The sequence below is a fragment of the Melanerpes formicivorus genome, unplaced genomic scaffold (genome assembly GCF_026170545.1).
Source record: "Melanerpes formicivorus ecotype bairdi unplaced genomic scaffold, bMelFor1.0.p_v2 SCAF_59, whole genome shotgun sequence".
NCBI classification, from domain to species: Eukaryota; Metazoa; Chordata; class Aves; order Piciformes; family Picidae; genus Melanerpes; species Melanerpes formicivorus.
In genome coordinates this window covers 4,478,131-4,505,778 of record NW_027142411.1, presented here as the reverse complement: position 1 = coordinate 4,505,778, position 27,648 = coordinate 4,478,131, and the positions used below count along the sequence as shown (strand labels likewise).

The 27,648-nt window shown below is 42.3% G+C and overlaps 2 protein-coding genes across 8 annotated transcripts in view; one reads left to right on the top strand and one right to left on the bottom strand.

The window, feature by feature from the left end:
- CEP89 (centrosomal protein 89) overlaps nucleotides 1-22,390 on the bottom strand; it is a 29,033-nt gene extending 6,643 nt beyond the window's left edge. The window contains exons 1-19 of one of the 7 annotated variants that reach the window (XR_010990191.1): nucleotides 22,283-22,390; nucleotides 20,687-20,793; nucleotides 19,903-20,058; nucleotides 19,184-19,385; nucleotides 17,399-17,504; nucleotides 16,624-16,655; nucleotides 15,430-15,484; nucleotides 14,677-14,895; nucleotides 14,196-14,338; nucleotides 13,825-13,875; nucleotides 13,024-13,107; nucleotides 11,878-11,981; nucleotides 10,817-10,932; nucleotides 9,100-9,280; nucleotides 8,130-8,297; nucleotides 7,024-7,165; nucleotides 6,290-6,379; nucleotides 3,428-3,557; nucleotides 267-354 (exon numbers count right to left, since the gene is read on the bottom strand). Coding sequence is in view for 4 of the 7 variants with exons in the window: in XM_068161693.1 (XP_068017794.1) it covers nucleotides 185-354; nucleotides 6,290-6,379; nucleotides 7,024-7,165; nucleotides 8,130-8,297; nucleotides 9,100-9,280; nucleotides 10,817-10,932; nucleotides 11,878-11,981; nucleotides 13,024-13,107; nucleotides 13,825-13,875; nucleotides 14,196-14,338; nucleotides 14,677-14,895; nucleotides 15,430-15,484; nucleotides 16,624-16,655; nucleotides 17,399-17,504; nucleotides 19,184-19,385; nucleotides 19,903-20,058; nucleotides 20,687-20,793; nucleotides 22,283-22,321 (2,165 nt within the window). In the remaining 3 variants the exon portion in view is untranslated. Of the gene's footprint in view, nucleotides 1-184; nucleotides 355-2,353; nucleotides 2,433-3,427; nucleotides 3,558-6,289; nucleotides 6,380-7,023; nucleotides 7,166-8,129; nucleotides 8,298-9,099; nucleotides 9,281-10,816; nucleotides 10,933-11,877; nucleotides 11,982-13,023; nucleotides 13,108-13,824; nucleotides 13,876-14,195; nucleotides 14,339-14,676; nucleotides 14,896-15,429; nucleotides 15,485-16,623; nucleotides 16,656-17,398; nucleotides 17,505-19,183; nucleotides 19,386-19,902; nucleotides 20,059-20,686; nucleotides 20,794-22,282 lie in introns of those variants that run through there. The other 6 variants (XR_010990193.1, XM_068161695.1, XR_010990192.1 and 3 more) reach the window with 6 other exon arrangements.
- A 223-nt stretch (nucleotides 22,391-22,613) lies between these two features.
- Nucleotides 22,614-26,953, top strand: FAAP24 (FA core complex associated protein 24). The gene is made up of 4 exons (XM_068161692.1): nucleotides 22,614-22,885; nucleotides 23,876-24,015; nucleotides 24,310-24,462; nucleotides 24,982-26,953. Exons 1-4 carry the CDS (start codon nucleotides 22,774-22,776, stop codon nucleotides 25,222-25,224), a joined length of 648 nt encoding a protein of 215 aa, XP_068017793.1. The 5' UTR covers nucleotides 22,614-22,773; the 3' UTR covers nucleotides 25,225-26,953.
- The last annotated feature ends 695 nt before the right edge of the window (nucleotides 26,954-27,648 follow it).

The following is a 27,648-nucleotide window of genomic DNA, read 5'->3' as shown; positions in this document are numbered from 1 at the left end:
TAATTTCACCTTGGCAGAGGTGACTTGCAAAATGACTGCTTAATTACCTCTCCTCAGCTGTAAGAAGTACCTGGACTGTGCCCTACAGCTCTGTTGGAAAGCAAGAGCTTGGGCTGTCTGCAGCTGCATCCCCCCACCCCTTCCACCTCCCAGATCTGACTGGGTGCTGCTGCCTGCGCCTGACCTTTTCTGCTGTAGCACTTCATCAAGGCTTTCCTGCTTGTCCTGCAACAGACGCCAGAGTTGCTTCAGCTCTTGCTGGTACTGAGCAGCCTTCCCTGCAAACTCCTGCTCCTGCTCAGTCATTTTGAGACTGATATCTCCAAGCTTCCCAGCTGCTTTTTTTTTATATACCTGTAAGAGTTGAAGAGAACAGCAAAAATGTGACTTTGTGTGAAGTAATGACAACTCACTACTCTCAAAAACAATAGCCAGAGATAGTAAATTACAGTTTAATCTGCACACCAATGCTGCCTTGCTTAACTGTGTCAGGTAGGTTGTTAGGGGGGTTTTTTACCTATTTGTTCAGCTCAAGATATTGCACTTTCTTCTACACATAAACCCAGTGTGGGCAGTGAGTTCCACACCAGGGCTTTGTCTTAAGAGTGAAAAGAACTAGCAGCAAAACCCAGGCTGGGCAAAAGCTACACTTTGCAGCACACTGCTCACCACTTGCCCACCATCATGCTGGTCAATGCATACCATGCAAAAGGGTCTTGGTTAATCTCAACACTGAAAGGAGAATAGTGGCCTCCTGTTTTAAAACACCTTGCAGGTGGTGGTTTGTTTCCTAGCAGTGATAACCAAATATATTGAACTTCTAAATGAAGAGGGCCTTCAGTGCCCATTGACTTTGCACACAGAAACAGCAGCCCCAATTCCTTACCCAAGCTCAGGAGCAAATGAAAAATGCAGCTCATGCACTGTTACACATTGCTGCACGCTGCTGCTTCCAACAGAACCAGCAGCAGGATCCAGTATTAGCTTTTTACTCCTGATTACATACAGAATGCTTAAAGTGTTACTTTGTCTGCAAGACAAGAGCTGGGGTTGCTTAGCCTGGAGAGGAGGAGACTCAGGGATGACCTTATTGCTCTCTACAACTACCTGAAGGGAAGTTGTAGACAGGTGGATGTTGGTCTCTTCTCCCAGGCAGCCAGTACCAGAACAAGAGGACACAGTCTCAGGCTGTGCCAGGGGAGGTTTAGGTTGGATGTTAGGAAGAAGCTTTATACAAAGAGAGAGAGAGATTGCCCATTGGAATGGGCTGCCCAAGGAGGTGGTGGAGTCACCATCATGGGAGGTGTTCAGGAGGAGACTTGATGGGGTGCTTGGTGCCATGGGTTAGTTGTTTAGGTGGGTTGGATTGGTTGATGGGTTGGACTTGATGATCTTGAAGGTCTCTTCCAACCTGGTTTCTTATTATTAATGTGATGTTTGATACAGGCTACAGGACAGACCTTTGGCAAGGAAGCGTTGACTGCAAACTGTTTAGTGAAGCTTTGAAAATATTGCTATTAATGTCTTGCTAATGTGAAGTTTTATCTAAGGTGTTGCCTATGAAGCTTTTTATCTTCATCTGAATCCCAGCAGGAAGCCTGAGCATGTCTTGGAGGAAAGGAAAAAAAAGGCATTTTTCAGGTAGGTGCTGCAAGCTACATGTAATCTTTTTAGCTCTTGTAAAATCTGTCATGCTGGAGTTTCACATTTTGGAGGTATGAGGATGGTGAAAATCAGTAATGTAGAACATTAATCATTCCATATTTAAGGCTGACTTCCACAGCTTCTGTTTCCTAGCTTTTCCCTGTCAATTCTACACTCACAGTGCTGGAAGCCTGCAAGTTAAGATCACATTACTCTTTACATTGCCAGAGAGGTCCTCAAAATGCAGTCAGGTGCTTGTGCCTGTAATGCTCCTCTGAGCAGACAGTGGCTTAGAGCTAGCCTGCAGGAAGTGCAGAGCACAGGAGAACAGCTGGACTTTTACCTCTCTCAGCTGATCTCCCCACTAGCTCCAGGCAGGACACTGCAGTGCTCCCGTTAAGGCAGGTGCCTGTCATTATTTCTAGGAACCAGGGAGTGTTTCCTTATGGCCCATAAAGGGCTGATACAGCAGCTCCTGGCACTGCTGAAATCCATTTTTGTTATCTAGTGGTCACCGATTACACAGTGGCTGGAGTTCCATTTCAAGCTGTGCTCTGCCTGAGCTGGTTCAAGCCTGTGGCTCCTGCACATCCCATAGCTGCCTCTGCTGGCTCAGAGTCTGCTCTTTCCTGCCAGCTGCACCTGTCACATGCACAGAGAGGTTGCAAAACCTCAGGGGCACAGAGGGCAGAAAGGCACCATCACTGACCTCATGAGACCTGGGCAGGAGACTGGACAGGAGGGACGTGTAGCTCCGATCTGTCTCCTGTGGCTGACTGTAGTGCAGTCTGTTGGAAATCACAGCATGGCTCAGGTTGGAAGGAACCCCAGAGCTCATCTGCTCCAATCTTCCCCCACCATGGGCAGGGACACCTCTCAACTAGACTCTGCTGCTCAAGGCCTTATCCAGCCTGGCCTTGAACATCCCCAGAGAGGAGGCATCCACAGCCTCCCTTGGGCAGCCTGTGCCAGAGTCTTACCACCCTGTACTGAAGAACTTCTTCCTAAGTTCCAGTCTAACCCTGCTCTGCCTCAGCCTCAAACCATTCCCCTTTGTCCTGTCTCTAGACACCCTCATGAGAAGTCCCTCTGCAGCCTTCCTTTAGGATCCCTTCAGGTACTGGAAGACAGCTCTAAGGTAGCTGGAAGTGGTCTGGTCTCCTTTGCAGCTGCAAAGGGTAGTCTGCCCAAGGTGATGGATCACAGGTACACAGCAAGTACCCACTGTGGCTGCAGCAGCTGGTACTGAAGAGGACATAATTTACACTCTTCTAAAGTAGTTTCAGGAGGCTGTACTCCTGGGCACTATAATCCTTTCACATCTCGTGTACTGAATTTAAAACAAACTGGAGAACTCTGGACAGAGAACCAACAGAGCATTTCTATAGACACAGGCTCCATGTGCTGGCCATGACACATGGAGTGATCTCATTCCAAGATCCCTGTTGAGGCATTGAAGCTATTTTTTGTCAGTCACAAACATGCTTTTCTCCTATCTCTTACTAGCAAAAACTAGAACTGTCCTTTCCAAAAGAGAGCAACGACCAAGGAAATGGTCTGTACAGAACGTGTTACAGAAGAGCCCTGTGATGGGTCCCTGATGACAAGCACTGCTGGTCTGGTAAGGGCTTGATTTAAGTTTCTTAAAACCCCTGTTCAATTTCTGTGAAAAGGGTGCAGGTAAAATGCAGAGGCTCTTACATGCAAAAGCCAAGAAAAGCTGTACAGTGTTCTGCCCTAGTACCATGTGCCCCAGGGAATCCACACTGAGACTGCCACTTACTTCACAGAAGCATTTTGGCTCGAAAAGACCTTTAAGTTCCTTGAGTCCAGCCGTTGATGAGGGGCAAATAGTTGGGAAATCAATCAAAAAGGGAAAAGCTGTTTGTGCTGCAGAAATGATAAGAAATGCTCTGTCCAAAGGTATGAGAGAGTTGTGTAAGTGACTTGCTCTAGCACAAAATAATCCAGTATCAGATAAACAGCACTGACTTTGAGACATAAGATAAAATTGACACAGAAAGGGAAAAGGAAGTGTCTGTTAGCTGAGGCTTGCTTTATGAGTGCCACTAACATAAAACACTCTGCAAAGCAATCCAGTATTGTGAAATAAATTTAAAGCTGGAATTATCTGAAAATAACTTCTTATAGGAATATTTCCCTATTCTTATCTCATTTACCTTATCTCTTTACCCTATTCTTATCTTACTCTACTTTTTCAACCTATTTATCTTTATTTCTTAGATCTCTCCTACCCTGAAGGGGGGTATGATGAAGTATTCCGTTCCCATAAGGAACTCGAAGCCTCAAGTTTCCTTGTTTCATTTTCCCTTTGCAGTGGGACTTAAACAAACCCGTGGTCTCCTGAGGTTAGACCCAAAGCAGCTTTTCCTAAGTAAGGCAGCCTGTTGAATGGCTGCTGCCCTGAAGCTCCATGCCACTTGCTCCCATTGAGGAACGCTCCCTCCCAGCCTGCCTTCTTTCCTCCCCTAACAACTTCTGTAGTACCTCTTTTCATACACCTCCCCTGTGCATCATTGGATGAGCTTGTGCCTTTTGAGATATGAGGCCATGACTTCACCAAACAGTAGCAGAGGCTACTCAGCTATGTCTAAAGAGTACAGCATACAGGGTCCCATTGAGGGACCTCAAGTAACTCATACCTGTAGTCTAGAAACATTTCTCTCATCATAACCCCAGGAGTCTAATTCAGAGGATGTAACTTCCATTTCTGATCTTGTATCTCACTGACACAGCTGAGGATGGCTAAAAGCCAAAGCAAACCAACCTTTTCTAAGGTAAGAAATAGCTAACGCACGCATTCCCGACAGGTTTATCATCCCTCCCGAAAGATGAATGCAGTTTATATACCTTTATCACTGGAGACAGATTACACCTGAATAGCTCAGGAGAGCTTTAGCCTGTAACCACAGAGGGCGGTCACTGTGTCATTCCCTGAAGCAGCTGACAGTGCTGTTCGGCTAGCTGACAGAATCAGGCTCATGAGACTTTTAATCTAGCTCACTTAACTAAGTGGCAAGTTTGTAGCCCTAAAGGAAGCTGCTGATCAAGTTTCATGGAGGCAAACACGTATCTTGCAAGTGGAGAACTCTCTTGCCTTTTCCTGTTCACCTCAATTTTTATCAGCAGCACCTGAAAAAGCAGTGTGTGTAATGCAGCCTGTGCCGTGTGAGCACCTGCGTCACACCCTGGGATGAGAAATGTCTTGCAACTAAAGAGAACCAAATTAAAAGCTTGGCCACCGACTCAGATTTATGAGAATACTTTCTTTATATAGAGAACAAAACAATCTTTGTAACTTTCCACAGATTGCTGCAGAGACCAAAGGAATAAAGCTTCTGTTTGAGCCAAGTGGCTGCCCTGGCTGGAGGTGCTGAAAAGGGAGGTGTTTTCAGCAGAGACATCAACCGTGCCAGCTACTAGCAAAGGCCAGTTCACAGGGTATCTAAGAAGTACATGCTATTTTAAGGTGTTTTGGGACTGTTTATGCTCTCTGCTTTACTAACAAAAAAGAACAAAGACATTTTGCATGTAGATTGGTCTTACTTTTGCTAATAGAAACAGTAATATTTAAGAACTTATTTACAGCTGGTTTTTCTACTTTCCATTAATAGCTGCTGGCTAAAAAGGACTTTTTACAATTGTATTTGGCTTCACCCCTGAAATACTGTCTCCTGCAAGTCTCTTCTCTGACCACTAGAGAAGTCACAGATGTAACAAACTGCAGAAAATCTGTATTTATGCACTTAGGTATTTCATGAAGGGTTTCTTGCAAATTCTAGCTGTTTTTCAGTTTATTGCTCTCTTTGTATCTACAGTTCAGTTTATTTTATTTGTTGCTAATTCTGGCTGTGTTGATCCTTATAGGGAAAGAGCAGAAGGAGCTGGTCTCTGATAATGTGGTGGGGCACCTTTGTGTCCTTTAATGCTTAAATAGCAGCACAGGGTCTGAATGGCAAAGTGCAAGTATGGAGACTGTGCTTTAGGATAAACTGCATAAATGGGACAAAACAGCTTCTTTTGAAAGTGACAGCTATTACTTATGTATTTAACCCAATATATCAGATGGTGCTCTTCTTTTTGAGTTTACAGTAAAAACAATTATAGCAGCACCAGATACCTACTGCTACACTGCAGTTACACACTATGCTTTGTATTTGTTTAGAGCTGTAAAGATCACCTGTAAGGTGTTCTCTACTTAGGCTAGATATTTGAACAGTCTCTGAGCTTCTAAACCTCCTCTCTCTGGCCATGTGGAAGTACTTGATGGTAACTGCACACTCAGGGTAGTTTTGTGTTCTTCCTAATCTAATCAGCTTCAAGCACTAGCACAGCCTCCAAAAAGTGGGGGAGAGGAAACCTGTGTGATGCTACTACTGACATGTGAATTACAACTCTCTTTACAAGCAGGTATAATTCCCTAGGCAATTATGTCAATGCAAAGACCTGGCGACACACTATGTATAAACACAACAGAAAACAGTATTTGTGAAAGCTACAATGATGATCATTCTGCTTTTCAAAAGCTATTTATAAAATAGTATGTAAGTCTCTCATGAAAACACTGACACAGATAAACCACTGTTAAAAACACACATGGCATTTTGGTTAGAACACTGCTTACCTTCACTTTTTCTTCCAGTCTTCCTAAGCGTAGACTGCCTTCCACTATTTTGTTGAGAACACCATGATTCTCATTCTCCAAGCACCTGGCCTGCAACCATGCAGTACACATAGCTAAATGTAATCACTGCCTTAAAGGACATACAAAATCCATACACTGTTTGAGCACCAACAGTCTGAATAACCAAGATATAAGAACATTACTTTAATGGCTAATGAGCAACTTGCCAACTGACTCTGAATCTGATCTCCCTAACAAAATACCTTGGAAATGTTTTATTCTGAAAGGATCACAGCAGCCACAGAAGGCCCATGCAGACTGCTACTTCTGGATTCAGAAGCATATATACAAAGATGTATGACTGTCTGCCACATTTCAGTATGTGTAGATTCAACAACTGAAGCCAATCTCTGAAATAAGGTTAAAACATTATTTTAAACTTGCTCTACACTATTGCAGACCCTAAAGCTGATGTGAATTAAATCTTAATTATGCTATCACCAGAAACTAGGGTAGTTGCTTTTAACTGTTCTTCTAGAAAATCACCTGTTGCTGTTCTTATCCTGTTTGCAAAAGTCTATTGAAATAAACAGCAGACCCCCAAAGTCATAGCCTGACCCCCAAAATCATGGCTTTCTCTTTTGATAATTCAGACGAACAGTAAGCTGTGTCAGTAGGATGGTTAGTTGTGTAAAATATCAATTCAGTCATGTTCATTATTTAAAGGTAATTACCAAAAAAATAAGATGATCACGTTCCTGACCTATCTTCTCCACCAAACCAATAAGGTTTGTCAGATAGTGATGGGCTGTAACTTCTTCTTCCATTGCTTCCTCCAACTTCAGTTTCAAAAGACCCATTTTCTTCTTTAATTGCCTACAAAAATAAGGAAAAAGGAAAATCTTCAGCTTAGGCATTCGTAACAGCAGCAAAAGAACTTGTATACTGTGTTGCTTAGCCTGGAGAAGAGGAGAGTCAGGGGTGACCTTATTGCTCTCTACAACTACCTGAAGGGAGACTGTAGACAGGCAGAGGTTGGTCTCTTCTCCCAGGCAGCCAGCACCAGAACAAGAGGACACAGTCTCAGGCTGCACCAGGGGAGGTTTAGGCTGGAGGTTAGGAGGAAGTTCTACAGAGAGTGATTGCCCATTGGAATGGGCTGCCTGGGGAGGTGGTGGAGTCACCGTCATGGAAGGTGTTTAGGAGGAGGCTTGATAGGGTGCTTGGTGCCATGGGTTAGTTGATTAGGTGGTGTTGGATGATAGGTTGGACACGATGATCTTGAAGGTCTCTTCCAACCTGGCTTATTCTATTCTATGTGCAAATCAACTTGTAGGGTCTCAGACAATTGAATGTGCATTGGCTTGATGATTTGCAATGTCCAAAGTAGTACTGCCCACATCTGGGAGCTGTTTTCCTGTACACCACCTTGTGTGAATAATGCCAATTTGTGCAGCAGCTACAAGCTCACAGTTCTTGAATAGAACAGTAATGCTGTTTTTACTTTTTAAAGTGCTGTGAGCCTAGCTCTGGACCAGCTCGGTGCAGGAGCTCTACAAGAAGCATAAGATGCTATTTCCAGGTGAGTAGATGACTAATTCACGTGGCTAACTACTGGCATGAAAGATACATTTGTACCTTGCACGTTGAAGCATGGAAACATAAAGCTCAGCAAAGCTGCTCAACAGCCAGGCCACTAGGTGTGATTAAGATGTGTTCAGGAAACACTTTGTCTGTAACTGGTAGAAGTGACAAGCTGTGGGATGTCAGATAGTGTTTTTGCAGCTATTCCTCTGTTGTTAGTATTCCCATGTAATAAAATGAGAAAGGGATGTGTGACCTGTTTGTCTTCTGTGTTACTTCCATCTCAGCTTCCAGTATCTCCTTGTCAGCCACGAAGCTGTTTTTCTCCAACAGCAGTTTCTTGTTCTGAGCCTGCAATGATGCCATCTTTCCCATCAGATCTTCCACCTCACAGCGCTTTTTCTCCTGCTCCTGCTGTAAATGGCTGCAAAAGCCAAGAGTGCAGAGCTGGCCCACTGCAGCCCTAGGTGACTGTAAAGCTGGGTCACAGTAAGACAGGCTGAAATGCTGCATGTTCAGTGCTGACATCAGAGCTAGGACACTCTCGTGATGTCTCAAATCATGAATGGAGCATAATACAAACCAAATTATTCAAGTAAGTCATCCTAACTGCACTTGAACTAGAATTTAAATGATAAGCATCTCCTGTACACTCCAAATATATTCCCTTTTTTCTTTTTTTTTGTTTTTCCCAGAGAAATTACTGGCAGTGCCAAAAACAAGGTCTGAGGACTTCCAGGAGCATACAGTATCCTAAGGCTTGGAAGCAACCATAATGTCTAAACATTACTCTGCAGACTGCTGCCTGGCAGCACTGTTGTGATGTGCTGTTTCATGGTACTTCCACGTTGCAAAGTCTGGAGAAACTCAGTATTTTCAGTTTAGAATATGAGGATCCTTCAGACATTTTCCCACAGATGGAACCAAAAGAATGAAAATGTTTTACAAAAATAATGTTTTTAATGATGCTTCTTCTGCTATTTAAAAAGGTACATTCAGCAGCATGTACTCTATGGTAGAAACACTTCCACTGATGTCTCTAGATCTAGGATTTTCTTCTCTATTTTCAATTGTCTATAAAAAGCAAGACAGTATTTTTAAAATAGTGCTTTACCTTTCATTGCACAAGTGGATAAAGTTTCCACTTGCCTCCTACCTACCCTGATGCAGCTTCACATGAATGCTTTGCAGAACTGTTTCTCTGCACACCAGATATAAGCTCATACCTTTTGAGATCATTCACCAAAGCAATGTGCTCCTCTGCTGCTATTCTGCTCTCCAGTTTGGCTTTCAACTCTTCACAAGTACAATGCAAAGCTTCCAACTGCTTCTGGTACCCTGCTATCTCTTCTTCTTGACTCTGTTTCTTTTCTTCTAAGATTATTATCTGTTTGGTCAATTTTGAAGCTTTTGGGAAGTAAAAACAACGAAAGTAAGTACAGCAGAACTAATACAATCACTTAGTGAGCCCCCAACTAAAGCAGTACTACTAGAGTTCCAGGCTGCTGTTCGACAAGAGTGGATCTGTCAGCTTGTATTTTAACAGTATGGATTTCGATCTGTTTGTTTGTTTGTTTGGCTGTTTCAAGCAGTTTGTTTTGGAAAAGCACCAACACTTCAAGACTACTTTTTCCAGGGCTATAAGTTATTTCCTCATTAAAACTTCATTTTACTCTGAGAAACTGTGCTGCAGATTTTAGTAATTCAGGGAAAGAACCCAAAATGGAATGTGACTTTTGTAGTCTAGCAGGCAGGCACACATCTGGATCCTGCCCAATTTCTGTTCACTGATCTGCCTTTCCCCTGTAGTAGGCATTTCAGTCACTGTTCACCCTGACAAACAGCAGCAGGCACTTAATGGAAGATCAGGGCTCTTCCTATCTCCAGCAAGAGATACCAGATCTGTCAGTGTTTACTAGGGGTGCTCTGTACCAGGTCAAGCTGTTCTGAGATTTGGAATGAGGAACACCTGATTTTGAGATAGTGTCTGGCCTTTGGCCTTGGGGTACGAGGAGCTGTTACCTTCTGAACACAGAAATTTACATGCAGAAAGTATGTACTTCTGGAATTAGGTGGCAGACAAGTAAAACATTTCAGAACTGGACATTTTCACTTCAGGAAAGTGTTCTCATCAGTGACTTGGGTTAATTACACATAATTAAATAACTCACAGGCTAGGATGTTCTGAAAGAGTCAATTTTTGCTTTTTAAACTTCAATAAGAAATCTTACTTTCAGTTTTAGCGTTTTAATTTGTAACACATTTGTTCTCTTTCCAAAGTCCAGTCAGAAGGCTATGTACAAGAAATATCCAGAGAAATCAATTATCAGAAAAACTGATCTCGGTCATGAATAGCATTTACAGGTAGGAGAGGAATATCCAGTGTTCTGAATTCAACCTCTGATAAAACAGCAATAGCTACTATTACTTAGATGCCTGTACATGTAAGCAGTACCAAATTACAGTGTAAAATTAAATGCTACTACCCAGAATTAACTATAGAAACTGATAAGCACTGCTTACAAGTCAGAATAAAGACACCCTATAACTTCTAAAATTAATGTTCAAATAAGCAAAGAATACCTCACAAATGCCAACTTGCGACGGTCAAAGTGCTCTCAGACTATGAAAACGAGTGTACTGCAGCTACCACTTGTCACCTCTTCAGAGGAAGCAAGTCACAATGCAGTGTGCTGTGTAGTATCAATAGATGATACTGACACTTCTTTTCAATGTCAGTTGACATCCAGAGACTGGTCTCACATTAGTGTTACCTGCATCCATCAACACTTTGTAGGCATAATATGGGAGTAGCAAAAAACCAAACCAACCCAAACCAGAAATGAAGAGGCCCACCAATTCAGCTAAAAAACCCCACACCCAAACAAACCTGCAGTACCATCTGTGGTGTAGTGCAGATTATTTGCAACTCAAGCACTTTACCTTCTTGAACATGTTGTCTGTGACTGTCTTTTGCTTTAGCTTGTTGAATTTCAAGTTGCTGCCTCAAGAGCCCATTTTCTTCCAAGACCAGTTTGGCATGAGTTTGCAGCTGCCGCCTGCAATGGTAACTGGCTTAGAAGTCAAACATCATCCAAATATTGACTGACATCCAAAGAAGAAACACAACTGATTTCCAACACTGTAAACTTTTAAAATCATGTTTGAAACCTTTAAGAGGCAAATAAAAAAACCCTACCTGAAAGCAATGGCAGGACCCAGGGTAAGCTTACTAGAGACATGAATTCACAACCCTCCAAACAGTCAAATATTTGAAACATGATTTAAAATAATTTACATCTAAAGCAAAAATTCCCTATAGAAGGAGGAAAAAAAGGTATGCATTAGAATTGTATCATCATAGAGTGGTTGAGGTTGCAAGGGATCTCTAGTGGTCATCTGGTCCAACTCTTGTGCTCAACCAGGGACCCCCAGAGGCTGCCCAGGACCACTTCAAGTTGGCTTTTGAATACCTCTAGGGATGGAGACTCTAGAACCAATCTGGACAGTGTGTTGCAGTGAAAAACTGCTTCCTTCTGTTCAGAGGGAAGCTCCTGTGTTTCAGCTTGTGTCCAGCACATCTTGGTTGCTCCAGGGCAGCACTGACAAGAGCCAGCTTACCCTCAGCCACAGGTACACAGCACTAAGCTCCCCTCCGAGCCTTCTCCAGGCAAAACAGTCCCAGCTCTCTCAGACTGCTGTCAGCAGCACATTCTCCTCTTAGCACAAGTATAGAAGGGGCGTAACCTGCAAGGTCTGGGACAGAATTACAGCTGGCTTCAGTTGCAAAACTGCACATTCACCATTTAATCCTTACTCTGGAATTATTTCAGCCATGGCAGATCAGTGTTGCTCCAACAAGACAGAAATCGTAACTCTATTAGTTCTTCAGCAAAACCTGATTTGCTTGAGAGGAACAAACTTCTTCCTGAAGACCTGTAATCTTCACAGTTTGCACACAACGAGCAAAATCAGGAGTAGTAATATCCAGTCATGTAACTTACCGTTCTGTAGGAATAATACAGTTAATTTTGTTTAATTGCTCATGCAGGTCTTCATTCTCCTTCACCAGCTCTTCAACTCGTACTCTAAAATTCTTCATCTCCTCCTGTAAGACAAAGGATGCCATGTGAAATTCTGTAAAGGTAAGGATTTGTTTCAATTTTCACATCATCAAAAAGGTTTATGGGTACACATGGCTGGGTGCCTTCTCATTCTTCTGTCAACAGCCAGTTCTCTCATCTTTCATTCAGATGTGCATCCTCCTAAACCGCTTAATTCATCCAGTAATATTGAGAATGCTTCAGATATCTGAATTGTGACACATTTTTTTGCTAAGAGTTGTTTGAATTAAGCAAGGTGTAGATCCTTAAAATATGGATTAAAACCCATGAAATCTGGAAATTGCTAGATGGTACTGTATGTTTTCAGTGTGAATTACATGAATATGGATATGGAAGGCTAGTACAGTGAATCTGTACTCATATAAAGCACTCAGTGTTTTCTGCTCATTTTATGGCTTAATATTTTGAAAGACACAGATTACTTGGAAAAAGTGTGGTAGTTCTGCTCTGAAGCATATCACCATTCTTAGTGACAAAAACCCCAAAGTTTCTGAAGAGCAAAAGGAGTTGCCATTCCTTAGTACCCACTCCTCAGATATCTAAGAATAAATATTCCTCTGCCACAAAATCCAGGTCTGTAACTGGAAGAGCAGCTATACAGGGCACTGAGTCCCCACTGTGAGTGACTGTAGTAAATTATTTACACCACTGACTGTGTTTATGGTTTACTCTATTTAGAGAGCACAAGTCTTGTACTGTGGGAAGAGGATTGTTTTCGGATAGCTTTAGAAGACCATAGGGAAGATTTGCCTTTGCTGGAGTTAGAGAAAGCTATGTTTTGTCTTTGAGGGTATTGTAAACACCTTGTAACTGAAGGAGACAAACTGTGAAATGCCTGCTTCTGCATCTGTGAACAGCATGACAAAACCAAGCAAGCAAAGCAGGTAAGACAACACAGTAACTGTCCACGGAAAAGTAAAAGTAACGTTTCATTTTAGGCAGAAAACTGCTCTGACAATTCCCTTCCACAAAATGTCAGTCTTTTATTTCTGCTCTCATGGATATTTTCTTTAAATGGCAACTTGCCTCATGTTCCAGATTTAAATCTTCCTTTTCTCTTATTCTGTCTTCATATGCCAACAGAAGAGGTGACAAGTACTTCATATCCAACTTAAAAAACAAACAAAACCCAACAAACATACAAACTAATTACAAACCATAATCTCAACTTTGTTTTTTACTTCTCCTGCTATGTATTATGAATTTTAAAAGCTATTCAGGGGGTTTGGTACATGCCTTGCAAGGGGCAGGACTTACACATGCACACAGACCACCATACACAAAATGATGCTGCAGAAGCACTTAATGGTGCCACATTACGAACAAGCTTTAGAAAGGACAAGGCTGGATTACAGGCAGCTCTTACTTTTCATTATCTGCAGCACAGTATCATGTGGATGCAAACTGAGTACAAAACCAAGCTGAAACTACAGTTAATACAGTTAACAATCAAATTTAGCCCAGATTCATTAGTAAGTGGGAAAGAAATTTTTACACTCTGAAATCTGCATCTTTAAGTGCATATGTATATGATTCTTGGGTATTATAGCTAGAAAAGCAGAGCAGAAGGAGGACTTCCCCATTTCTGTGTATCTCTGAATAACACTGAAAGGAAAATATAAGATTTGATTAGCAGCTCAAGGAGAAATTGCTTCACATGCTACAAACTCAATCAACTTTACACACTATTTGTCTCCTCCTTCCAGGAGTTTGTAGGCTGCTAGCGGACTCATGACCACTCCTACCATCAGACTCACTGAAAGATGGTGTTTTCTTTAAGCAGCAGGTAAGCGCAGAACAGGTAAGTGAAGATGATGTATTACTTACCAGCCATGGTGGTGGTGGCCCTTTCATGGGTAAACTTTTCAGTTTTAGATGCTAGTGGAGTTAAAAAAAGATACTGAAATTTCTTTCTGCTTTTTGAAGCACCAGTCACTGTCCAACACAGTCACAACTACTATCCCAAACAAGGTTATGTTTCTAATTGCATTTGTTGCACATGCAATATACACTCAAGGTTCAACACCTCACTAATAGAGGTGAAAGCCTAACTTGTCACAGTTAGACTTCATGACAAACGCTTACTTCAAATGTCAGGGAAAGTCTATGCCATTTGTAGACCTTGTTGAAAATCTGGAGAAAACAGTCTTAAAAACTCAAAGGTGAAGGAAAGGCAATGGGACATTTCAGATTCTTACCTCTTCTCGGGACAAGGGCCTGAATTTAGTTTGATAGCGACTTAATTCCACATTTAAACGATGGACCGTCATTTTCAAAGCATCGTTTTCATCTACCAGTTCTTGTGCTTGCTGTCTGAGAGAAAGCAATTCTGTAGCCTCCTCTATTAAAACAAATATCCAACCAGAAAGATCAATGAAAATTCAAGCAATGTTCACAACAATTTGCAAGCTAGAATCCTGAGAGAACTCTCACAATACTGTCATGGAGTAATCCTGTGATAAATGACTAACAAAACCCCATCAAGTTTCCAACAGCCAAGTAACTGTTCTTTTCACAATCAGCAAAGTACTCCTTGAAGTTTCTACGAACGTAGAAAGCATTGTTTAGAAAATAGTTCTGCATAGCTACTTGTATGGCTACCTATTGCAGGAATAGGGTGTAGTTAAATCAGAAAAATCAAACAAGGTAACTACAGAAGAGCGTCTGTGTTTCTCCCACCTTCTCTACGTGACTTCTCTGCATCTTCTTTAAGTCTTCTGTTTTCTTTTTCTAGTCTCTTCAGCTTTAATTGCTGTTCTTCCATTTGCTGTTTTGTCCCCTCAAATTGTTGGACCATAGCCTGGTATGCCTTGGTCAGACACCAGTTTTCTTGTTTCAGTTCTCTGAGCTTTTCTCTAGTCAGGTTTTCCCGTGCTTGCCTTGCCCGAGCAGACAGGTCTGCAGTGCCACAGCAGAGTGTAGTTAAATAGTGTTCAGATTTGGGTACAAGTTTCAGCGAGTTAGAATCCACTGTTACTAACATTAGCATTATGTACCAGTGATGCTTTCTAAGACACAGATCAGCTTCTGGCTCCCAGAAGGTAAGGCCAGAGAGAATGTAAAAAGTTCCAAAATTTTCTCTCAGACTGAAAACATTCCTTAAAGTAAAAGCGAAGCATCAGCAGTATCCTTTGCTCTAGCACGGGTGACAAGACAAACATCCACTGCATTCAGCAGAGTGGCTGTGCCCTGCATGCACCAGCCAGTGCTCCTGACCCCTCCCTGCTTTAATCACCTTGTGTTAATAAAGGCTTTACCCCTTCCCACTGAACAGGCTTCAGTGGTCTGTGACTGACTGCAGCTTCTTCAGGGACCTCACATAGGTAAAACGTTAGATCTGCACAGTGGGGAGTATATTGTGGCATCAGTAATAATGGATCCCACTTTCAAATGTTTATCTCTCTGAGCAGAGTGCTCATAGAGACCAAGTACCTGGGGAGGGCGGAGGCTTCTCCAGAGTCAGATTCTCAGCTAATGGTTTCTCTTCCTAGTGAAGAAATGAAACAAATGAGACAATGTGCTGTAACAGTTACCCTTTCTGAAGTGCTGTGAACAGCATCACTGCTGAAGAAATTAAGAAACAGAACTTTTGAAGTTTTTTGAATATCAACAAAATTTAAGGTTGGATTTGCTACTGACATGATGTGACTGGTCACGTACCCTTCTTGGTATCACTTTGTCACCACTGCCATCACTCACTTGTGGATACTTGAAACTGCTAATACTGTATTGAGTTGTCAGAGATGTACAGTTCTCAGAACAATTTTATGGCTTTGAAACAATTTAAAAAGCTTCCTCTCCAGACAGGATGGACTTTAGAATAGTCAGTTATGGTATGAGTTTTCAGTCCTCAACTAAGAATCAGCAAATAAATTAATGAATTGAAACGTAAAATCCTCATCAACAGTGTTGAACAACTTTGTTCTCCTTTTGCTAGATAAAGAAAACCCCAACCACAAATCAAAACAAAACCAAGGAAAAAATCAAACCAAGAAGAAACCACAAAACCAATCTATCTTTTCTATATTTCTGAAACAGCATGAAGCTGTTGTAAGGATGTCATGCTATGTAATTTATCATACTGAGACACTGATGACTAAATGAGTCAAAACTCACCAACCATTTCAAAAGAAAAAACACATAGTCATGAACTATAAAAAAAAGAGATGTTAACAATGGAAAAACTGAGCTTTTTTCCTAAGTAGTATTCCAGCAAACTGATCTGAGAAACTAAACTTTTGACATTCTTTTTCAAGCTTAGGAAAACAGTCAGATGGGCCCAGACTGGAAATTTAGATACAAATCTGGTGAAACCAGGCTGAGAATTTGAAAATTATCAGTAAGAGCCATCTCTTAATATAAGAAGGTATCTCCTACTCTGTTTCTTTCTTTCACACGAGGAACCACAGAAGATACATGAAAACAAAACCAACTAACCAAACCCAGCAAAACCCCAGCCCACCTTTTCTATGGCCTGTTTATAGTCTTGTTTTGGCAAAATACTATTCTTGTACTCCAAATGAAGAGGGTTCCCCAGTGGCAATAAATTAGTTTTCTGCTAAGTGACTGTAACCTATCAGCTCTTTTGCAAAATGAATCACAGATTATCCTCCATACAAGTCTTACCTTTAAATTCAAGCCCCGATGTTGGCCTTCTGCTAAGGAAAACACATTTTTCAGTTACAAACAAAAGCATTTGTAAGCCCTAATGCCACACTCTAATGAAAGTAGTTATGGCAAAGACATTATTTGTGAAGCTTAATTCAGAGCTTAGGGTGACAGATGAGACTGATGATCAGGTTCTCTCAGAATCTTCCTCTTAATGGCCAGACCTTAGAAGCTGTCAAGAACGATACAACTTGTGTAGAGAAGATGATCCATCCTAGTACCATGTCATTTGATTCTATCAAATACTTCTTACTTTCAGACATGGCATTTTGTTACCCATGAAAATAGCTGTTTAGAAATGTTTTTTTCCTACCTCTTTAGCTTTCTTGTTTTTTAAACATTGCTAGTTCCTCCCTTTTTCCAATTGTTTTGAGCACAGTAAAGCCCAACAGCTTCCAGAGTACAAAGTGGATTGATTCTGGCACACATCTCAACAGAAATGTAGTGCAGAAGGACTGTACTAGACATCAGAGAGCACACAGCTCCCTGGCTGATAGTGGATATTCAGGAGTTTCAGTCAGACAGTGAATATAGACCAATCTTCCCTTTCATACAGGTTTTTAACTTCCTGTAGCCACCAGCAATGGCAAAGTATTCAGTAGCACTTCTCTCATTGCCCTTTTCAAATGAAAGGAATGGATCATTAGCATATAGTATCATTTTATTAAAACCCCCCATTTTTCCCCACAGCATTAAACTCACTTTAGGGCAGAATGCCATATCTTTTAATTACCTTCTAGTCGCTTATCTGACTTGCCCATGAGCACCTGAAGCTCAGTTTCATGAGAAGGCCCCTCTTTCTCTTCAGCATTAGTACTTGGAGATGGTGGAAACTCCTCCTATGTGAAAATAAGACAAGCCTATCTAAATCATGGTAATGCTGTAAAACAGCCTCTCTATGTGAAACCTTTCCTGCACCCATGTTCCAGTCACAGAATTGTGCTCCAATATTTTAACATAATACATAGTGGTTTTGGTCTGTTTGTTTATTTGTTTGTTTTTAGCTTAGGGCTCTGTAAATAAAATCTAAACCTTACCACAAGCAACTGGAGGTAGGAAACTGACAGATACTTAGTTCACAGGGCAAATATTGCCTGTCACTTTACTCAGTCACAGGAACCTGTGAAATTATCCCATGTTGGCTTGTTCGGTCTTACTCTTAACAAAGAATCAATCATTTCCCTACCACCTCACAGCACTGAAGGAGTCACCAATAATGTTTGACACTGTTTTCACTGTCTGATCGCATAGCAGTGTCCCACATATTCCACTGACTCTTGGTTTCATTCCCTTCTCTCCTCTTGCAGATTACTATCTCTTCTCCTAGAGGTGTGTTCTGATTTCTTTCATATACATAGCATTTTATTGCCTCTTCACTATTCATTTACTTTTTCCTGTCTGTTAAATGTTGCCGTCGTTTTGGACCGAATTTTAGATGTGTCTTAGAAGTATTAAGCTGCTTATGGCTGGGCAGACAATCCAAAACTAAAACACATTAAAATCCATGGGTCAAGAAGGTCACTGACTGATTTGGACTCTCCTTGTCTCCATACAGGTCCCTGCCCATTAGCACAATGCTGAATCATTAACTAAACTTTCACCATTTCCAAGTACAGTTCCAGTGCTTTTAGCAAATAATCTACTCTGTATCATGCTCAACATAAAATACTGGACATTTTATAAAAATTTAATTATGCACAACCATTGCACAAAACACCAGTGTTTTCCTACTAAGAAAAGACTCCTCATAATCAGATACAGTATCTGTGAGGATCAACAAACCAACCTACCTCATCCAGGAGTAAATGAACCTTATTGCTCTCTACAGCTACCTGAAAGGAGGTTGTAAGCAGGTGGGGGTTGGTCTCTTCTCCCAGGAAACCAGCACCACAAGAGAACACAGTATCAAGCTGCACCAGGGGAAGTTTAGACTTGAGGTGAGGATTAAGCTCTTCACAGAAAGAGTAATTGGCCATTGGAATGTGCTGCCCAGGGAGGTGGTGGAGTCACCATTCCTGGAGGTGTTCAAAAAAGGACTGGATGTGGCACTTGAAGCCATAGTTTAGTTAGTCATGAGGTGTTGGGTGATAGGTTGGACTTCTCTGAGGTCTTTTCCAACCTTATTGATTCTATGAACCACAAAAAGAAGCAAGTGTTGAAAAAATGAGAGGAGTATGAAGAGAATGAAAAGTTTTAGCAACCAGCACCAGAACAAGAGGACACAGTCTCAAGCTGCGCCAGGGGAAGTTTAGGCTGGAGGTGAGGAGAAAGTTCTTCACCGAGCGAGTCATTCGTCATTGGAATGTGCTGCCCAGGGAAGTGGTGGAGTCACCGTCCCTAGAGGTGTTCAAGAGGCGACTGGACGTGGCACTTGGTGCCATGGCCTAGTCATGAGGTCTGTGTTGACAGGTTGGACTTGATCTTTGAGGTCTCTTCCAACCTTGGTGATACTGTGATTTAACATTTCCATTAATATGTTAAAACACCAGGAAGAAATGAACACATTCGGAAATCCTACCTTTTTATTTTTGCAGGGAACGGCATAAATCGCATTGGTGCTACAGCTTTCTCCCCTTTTCTCATCACTCTGACAGCGGGACCCTGTCTGTTTATCAGCATCTGAAACACAGGTATCCGTGTCCTCATCCTCGCCATCATTGCCGGAGATTTCTGGAGACTGCAGAGAGGATCTGTCACTACCATCAGGTTTCCAGTCTGTGCTGTAGGTAGAAAGAAGTTTAGTCTCTTTCAGTGTTGCTTACTCTTCCAAACAAACACTTAGGAGTAAAACCATCAGTCTTACAATATGTATATCAAGTCCAAACAGCAACTAAGCTGTCAGCTGCAAACAAGAAATCTAGCCTATGAGTATGCTTAAAACAGACCATTAACACTGGAGCTATATCTTAAAAAACAAATGGCAGATTAGAGGTAGAAGGTTGCCAATTCTACCAAAAAGAAGACTCTGAAATCATTATTTAGCACAAAGAAAATATCTGACATGTAATTCGGATGCTTCCTGCTGCACAATCCAAATCTTCCTCTTTGAAGACTGTATGTATGACATCACTTTAGGGGAAACAGAGCAAGGACTGTGGACACTCAGACACAGTTGAGGATGTGGTGAGAAAAAAGTGGCTCCAACAGCAGGGGTTTGCTGTAACTCTTTGGTGAAATTATATTACTGACAGATTCCATTTATAAGATAAGATTGTCAAAACAGAAAGTATGCATTACCCCATCCTGAGCCCTGGGACTGTTGCATATGGTTCAAAACATTCTTGCTCCACATAGGTGGAATCACCTTCTGAAAGTGATCGCTGCCGAGGCTGAGGAATAGCAACGGTGCGCCCTGTTAGTGCTGCTGCAAAAACAGCTGCTGCTAGAGCAGACCTGGAAGCAAACAGATGGGACAGAACCGACTTGTGCGTTCTCCTTGTGCCACACTTCATACTTCTTGCATCACAAGATATCCTCAAAGTTTCGTCAGAGCACGACGTTCACAGTTAATGAAGTGAAAGTGCTAAGGGCCTATGCACTCTCCAAGCAACGTGCACGACTGGGCGAGCTGCCACAGCACAGCCAGCCACTGGCATTCACAATTCACACGCAGGAAAGGCACGGAGCACGCCGAGTTACGTTCCAAAACTGACATGGAGCAGTCACCATCTCAGCATTCGCGTTAGCCCCAGCCCTACCACCTGGCACTGTTGAAAGTGTTCCACCTTCTGCTCTTTTGTCTCCTAGTTTCCATTATTCCCTACTCAGAACCTTCCACTGATGCTGTGATGCTGGCACATTGCAAGCTAGGGCAAGCATAAGCAGACAGAAGTGTCTATTTGTTGAGTGCTGAGGACTATACAGAAGGCTAAGGAGAAAAAAAGTAGGAATAAAGATTTAAGGAGAGGAAGGGTGAGGAGTGTAACAGGAATGACAAAGGAAGATGAAATGAAGTAGGAATGTTACAGACACTCAAAAGTTGAAAAAGCACAAAGAAAACCCCGAACAACTGAAAACCTACCTGGGCCTTTCTGGAGAAGGGTTTGGACTACGAGGGGGAGGGGTGCGGGGAACTGCAGGTTTAGGAGCTATGGTAGCAGCAGGGACGAGGCCATGAGCTATATGTTTCTAAACAATTTAAAATAAAATTAGTTGACAATGACTTTAAGGATCACAATGAAAATACCACAGAATTGAACATGAAGAAAAACCAGCAATGAAAATATTATGAAAAAAAAAAAAAGAGACATGCACCATGAACAGAAGAAACGATTCCAAGCTCAACTCTTTGTGTACAAGCAGCTGCTAATGGAGGTCAGGAACATATTTTACGTAAGATCCATGAATGCAGGTTTTCCACTCACTACACTGCTATCTGAAAAACTGGAATCTTAACTTGCTCAGTTGAAGTTTGGTTTTTTCCTACTCCTAAGGACTGCTAAAGAATGTTTAAAGGATTTCAATCCTGCTTCACAGTAACAGAATACATCCCTTTCTTGTAGAAAGAGTATGGCTGTCAGAATTAACCCTCAGCCATAAGTATGGCATGAAAGAACAAAACTATCATGACAGAAGTCTTGCAGGCAAAGGCTCAACCTAGATTTTAAAAGTATAAACAAGTCCTAATCACTTTTAGTAGCAAAACCATCTTTTTTTTTTTTAAGAGGATAACATCAAATGCCAGCTCAGAAAAAAATGGGACCAGAGTTCCCTACAAGAAGTACTTCGAATGGCATCACCCAATGCTTGATGTTGGAGTAGAGTTCTGGAGACTGTCTAGTTCAAGTCCGTGCTTGAAAGTGGAGAGGATTCCTTGGGATCCTATCCAGTCAGCTTTTGATTACCTCCAAGGGTGGAGCCTTCACATCCAGGTAACCAGGAAACATTTCTGTCTTTATGGGAAGTTGCATCAAGTAACTAAGTGATAGATTACAAAGACTGTCGTTTTAGTTGGTCCTATCTTGTAAATGTATTGCTTTCTAATATTGGAACTCTGGCATGCACATTTTGGTTGCTGAAGGCTGTTGACTGTGGGTGTTTTACTATCATTACCAGGAAACGCAGCTGGGGTAAAAGGACGTTTGTTGTCCCACACTGTAAGTTAGACAACAAACCAATATGGTTTATTTTCATTCTAATACTAAAATCCTTCAATTACTTCCAGTACTTTAAAAGATAATACTGCCCCGCTGCTGACACTCCTACAACTCCTGGTTGCTCGAAGCTTTCGCTATGAACTTTTTTATCAGTTTACTTGAGGGCACTGAACTTGCGCTTCGTGGCTCTCAGGGACCAAGCGAGCTGCGCTTGAGCACTGGGGCCTCCACCCTCGGCCTCGCTGGAGAAAAATTAGTTCGGGAACACCTTCCCCTGCCCCGCTAAAGCCAGATGGTTTTGGAGCAGACGGGCAGGCCCGAGACTGAGCGAAATACAAGCACCAGTACCCGGCCTCCATACACCTTTTCTGTGCCTAGGACTTAATTTTTCCCTGTCAAACACACCGCTCGGCCACCTCCCCCAGGGCTTCCCTTGTCCCGCCCGGGCACGGCCCCCGCGCCTCCCTCCCTCGCCCTGCCTCATGGGGACGGAGACCCGCCCTAGCCGGAGCGGTACTCACGAAGGGGCCCTTCCGGCCTCTCCTGAAACTAAACGCCATCGAGAGCGGGCAGGGGACAAGTTTTTGACACTGCTTGCCAACGACTTTGTCGCCCCTGTGAACGGTTCCCGTCATGACCCACCAAGTAACAACGGCGCGGCCGATTTGCTGCGGATTTGCCGCGGATTTGCGCTTCGCCAATCAACACGCGCCTTGCTCACTCTTCCCCTGGCCTTAGCAACCTACCAGCGGTGAAGCCCGCCCTATTCTGCTTCCTCATTCGCTCTCGGGCTCCGGAGTTCTCGCTTCCCATTGGTGGCCGTCAGTCAGACGCGCGCCCTGCGGCGGGCTGTTCCCTGCTGTGGGGAGGCGGGAGCATCTCTTCCACAATATCACGACTAATATTTTTTTAATCATAAAGGTTGGAACAGGTTTATAAATGTGTTAGTATCTCTTCCATGTTTCTTTCTAGGGTGTAACTGCTACTGAAGTAAAGCTCTGAAGGAGGTGTAATGACAACGAAAACAAGCTCTCCTGTGACGGCAGGATCTATAGTTGTCCCTTACGGGCATGCGATTGGAAACGAGAAGTGGAGGGGGTCAGAGATAGCCCAAAGGCTACAGGGTAAGCACAAACTGAAAGAGAGAAAACAATTCGGGCAAAGCATTCCTCTCTTGGATCACGCTGTACTTTGCGCCTGACTGGTCCCGGTTTTGTGGTACAGCCTATTAGCCGTGTGTCCGTGCAGTCAGTTCTCATTTGCATTGAGTCTGGAGCACAAGCCCTGTAAGGAGAGGCTGAGGGAGCTAAGGTTGTTTAGCCTGGAGAAGGGGAGGTTCAGGGAAGACGTTATTGCTGTCTACTACTACCTGAAGCGTGGTTGTAGCCAGGAGGGGGTTGGTCTCTTCTCCCAGGCAACCAGCACCAGAACAAGAGGATACAGTCTCAAGCTGTGCCAAGGGAAGTTTAGGCTGGAGGTGAGGAGAAAATTCTTCACAGAGAGAGTTGTTAGGCACTGGAATGTGCTGCCCAGGGAGGTGGTGGAGTCGCCATCCCTGGAGGTGTTCAAGAGGGGATTGGATGTGGCACTTGGTGCCATGGTTTAGTCTTGAGGTCTGTGGTGACAGGTTGGACTTGATGATCTTTGAGGTCTCTTCCAACCTTGGTGATTCTGTGTGATTCTGATTCTGTATAGCTGCTGAGCACTGTGAAGAAGCAGCAGAAGTATCTGCTGCTTGGGAACCACAGCCAAGGGGCTGTTGTGCATAGGCATCTCCACTGAAGTCCCTTGAATGTACGTGTTATGCTGGGACGGTGCTGCCACCTGTTAGCACAGCAAACTACATTAGGATGATCTCAGAATAGTATATGATGCTTTGTTCAAGTGAAGGGGTTAGTGACAAGCCGTCTGTAGCTTGGCAGTGCTATTAACTGGCATTACTAAAGGAAACGCTGTACTTTGGATTGCTTGGACCAGTTTTGCTTAGAGAGAAGAAAGGCTTTTAAAGAATATAAAGTTTGCTGTTGTCACTGAGATTATTGAGATTGAGAGAAGGTTGTGGTGTAATTATAATTCTAATTATTGCTTTTTTTCTTTTAATAATCTCACCTAAGGGAAGATTAGGCTAATCTTTGAAGATGGCTTGGGACTTGTGGATTTCCATCTCTCAAACAGAACTTGCGTTTTATATATTTCTGAAGCAGATTTGGTTGCAGGGGAGGAATTCAAACGAAGATTGGTTCAGTTCAGAAATGTAAGTACTAGGTAGAGAGAAAATGAAGAGTTTTCCGTTGGTGTTTGTTTATTCTGTGCTCCTGAAAACATTCTTGTGTTATTTTCAAATTCCAGTGGAACTAAACTTTTGTGATAATTTCCACCTGAAAACTGAAAAATTATGCAGCTGTGTTAAGCCGCAGTACTGTTGCTGCGACTTCTGTTCTTCCTCTGATTTGCTTTCAGGCTGCTTATACTTGAGAGAAATTCTCCCTCTGTTGCATTGCCTCAGCTTGTCATGAAGAAAGTGTTTTCTTTTTTCCTTTTAACACAGGCCAGCAGTCTCAGAGGAATTGTAATTGCAGAAAAAACCCAAATAAGCCATCAGTACTTCTTAGCAGTACAAAAGCTTGTGGTGCTAGAACTTGGAATGGTGTTGCTTCCTGTGACAAATCAAGGAGAAGCTTCTCAACTTGTTACTCAACTAGTAAGTTTCTGTGTTAGTGGACAAGCATTTAAACATGGGCCATAAGGAGCACTACCTGTTTTCCAGCAGTCTGGGCTCATTTCAAGAGCATACCTAGGATGTTAAACGAAGGCTACATGTTTTGTAGTTTGGATGTCCTGAGGCAGCGATATGGTGATGCAGGTCAGTGGAAAGAGGGCTTACCTGGGAGCAACAACAACAAAGTTAAAGAACATAATGCTGGATTTTTTCTTTTAAATGTGAGCTTGCACTGAGATGATGCTGGATAGCATCTCACATTCCTCACTTCTCTGTTAAAAACAGCTGGAGATTTTGCTTTGGCTGGGGCAAACCGTATTCTGTTGATTTCCTAGTGAGGCTTTGAGGATCTGCGTCAAAGCCCTTAGTAAGGGCGCACTTGAGGAGGGAGCTTGTTTTTAAAACGTCCTGGAGTTTCTGAGCCGGGAGAGTATTTAAAAGCGCACCGGAGAGATCCAGCAGAGGGCGCTCACTGCCGCTCCCGCCTTTGTTTTGCTCCAGGTCCGGGAGCTCAGTAGAGAGCGCAGCAGCAACCCCTTCCTTCGTAAGCAGTCCTCGCAGCTGGCAGAGCCAGCCGTGCTTCGGACGGTACAACAAATTCCAGGTGTCGGGAAGACAAAAGCTCTGCTTTTACTGCAGCGCTTTGGAAGCATTCACCAGCTTTGTAATGCATCTGTCAAAGAGCTCGAGCTAGCAGTCGGACAGACAGCAGCGCAACAAATTTACAGGTTTTTATGTTCCTGACATGCACTTGTAGTGCTGTTTTGGAAAACAAAGACTTGTTTGTTTCTTGTGAATTATAAAATTGTGTGTTTAATACTCATTGTAATATCATTGTGATTTCTATAATCCAGATAGCAACTGAAGGGTGTTCTTTACAGCTGTACTGCTTACGGTGATTTTCACAGCTCAATCTACTTGGAAAGAAGGTGTTTTCCATCTTTATTGTTCAGAAAACTCAAAAAAGGCTGTCCCTTCCAGCATCCCCAGAAAAAAAGGAAAAGCAGTTTGCTTGCCTTCATTTGTCTTACAGAAATAAAGGCTTTGTCACTAAGTGGATGGTGTAACCTTCTCAGGAACTGTGCAGAACGTGAGTTACAGGGCTTTACCAAAGCCCACATACATTGCTTGAGACTGGTATCTGTGATTTATAACTTCTTGGAGCTCCTTTGGAAAGTCCTAGTGGAATATAGGCTGACTTCACACTGACTGATTTCTTGGCTTCCTCCTTCAGTTCACAGGGTGTTATCAAATTTATTGCTTTTTGTCTAATTATTCAAAATCTTGGTTAATTCCTGTTGGACTTGAATACAGATTGCAATAGCGGCAATAAATTGCAAGACAGTTAACATCAAAGTATGAAATACCAATTATGTGCAGCAAGGAAAATAATATGGAAGCTTTGATCAAAACATGTAATTCAATCTATTCTTAAAGTATTAATCTTTTTGAGAGTTATTTGTAAAGAGGAGTTGTTTTCATGACATTCATTTTATTTTAAATCAGGTTCTTATCCTACTTAGTACAATTGCCTTTTGCTTTATGTACTGACTAAGGGGGGTGTGAAAAACTTCTTTCATACAGCAGGAAGCAGTTAAGCAGGATTTTCAACTCCCTTTGGTAAACTGAAGGGAAGTGAATAATAGACCCTTGGCATTTCTGTAACTGATCTCATCCCTCGTGTAGCCTGGGCAGCAGGAAGCACTGTTGTTTAGTGTGATTTCTTACTTGGGATGAAAATAAAATTTAGCCATAAATATTTAATTAATCTACTGAAAAATAACAACAGAACAAGATACTACTTAGAAGTAGGGAATGCTTGAGCTTCTTTGTAACTCTGTTTGTTTGGATTTTGTCTCAGCCCTTGTCACTTTGCTATGGAGACTGGATTTCACATCTGAAGGTATGTTGGTGTTGCAAGGCAAATGCCTTTTTACTCATGCAAACAGCCACCTGTTTAGTGCCTTAAACAAAGGTCAATTTAAGTAGTAACAATTAGTAGTAATAGATCAGTAGTTCAGCCTACAATTCCATTGCAAACCTTTTCAGGGCATTACAGCCTTACACATCTTTGTGGATGGAAACTTGTTACAAATGTTCCCATGGTCTGAGCAAGACTGTAACTTGCTGTGCAACCAGGGTTTGCCTTAAGTTAGCTGCTGTCAACCTCTCCCTGCCAAAGGAGTCTTTAGTTAGCTGACAGAAAACTGTAAGCATGGCAGGGTGTATTTGCAGGAAGACCAGCACAGTGGGCTGAGGGAATTGAAGAGCTGGAAGGGTGATTGGTGTGGCTCTGCTAAAGACTTCCTGAGTTGGGCAGGGAGGGTAGTGCTATGGCAGGGTCGGGGATGGATGTATGGCTGCTGCTGTGCCAGTGTGGGAAAGAGGCACTGCTGCAAACACCTGTGAAGAGCAGCTACCAAGGGCAGGTGAATCACAAGTAATTCACAACACTTTATAATATAACCTTTATAGGGAAACTAGACATCTGTCAACACTCTTTCAGGAAGGAAGTTTTAGGTTATAATTTGTAAGTTCCTGTGTTATACAACATGAACTTTCAAGACAGTTTCTTAGGTCTTTGGAAGCAGCATTATGGAAAGGCCCAAGAGGTAAACAGTCAAAGCCCGACACTTATGCTGTGTCACTGAAGGTGCAGCAGAATCAAGAAGCTACTACCAAATGGCAGCATCTGATTTTTATTATTAAATAAGTGTCATCAACATATTTACACCTATTACATAAGAAACTAAAAATAAATGACAACTTTAAAGTTTGCACCTGGACGCACACTTTGCCCTTATGTTTTGAGTATCAAACAGCAAATATCTACTCTGTAGATGGCAACATTAACTAACACTACAGTGTTAGCAATTATCAATTCACTTCAATTTCAGAAAACAGAAGAATCTCAAAAAAATACTGTTATTTGTCACACTCCTTAATGCATAGCCAATATTTGCTCATTAATTGTTCCAAGGGGAGGAGGAGGATTTTGTATCCCTTTATTTTTATCATGCCAAGTATTCTGCCATTTAAGACTTCTTTTCTTATATTTTAAAGCATCAATACAATTTATGGGCTCTTGATCAATATACTGCAACATGTCAGTTTTGAGATTAGTTCCACAGCTATCACTCAGCTTTAACAAGACTACTGAGACACAAG

Bases quoted from the DNA above. Each gene is read 5' to 3' on its own strand.
- FAAP24 (XM_068161692.1), top strand. From the start codon at position 22,774: ATGACAACGAAAACAAGCTCTCCTGTGACGGCAGGATCTATAGTTGTC. The intron at 22,886-23,875 runs GTAAGCACAAAC...ATCTCACCTAAG, and splicing joins GATAGCCCAAAGGCTACAGG to GGAAGATTAGGCTAATCTTT. The intron at 24,463-24,981 runs GTAAGTTTCTGT...GTTTTGCTCCAG, and splicing joins CTCAACTTGTTACTCAACTA to GTCCGGGAGCTCAGTAGAGA.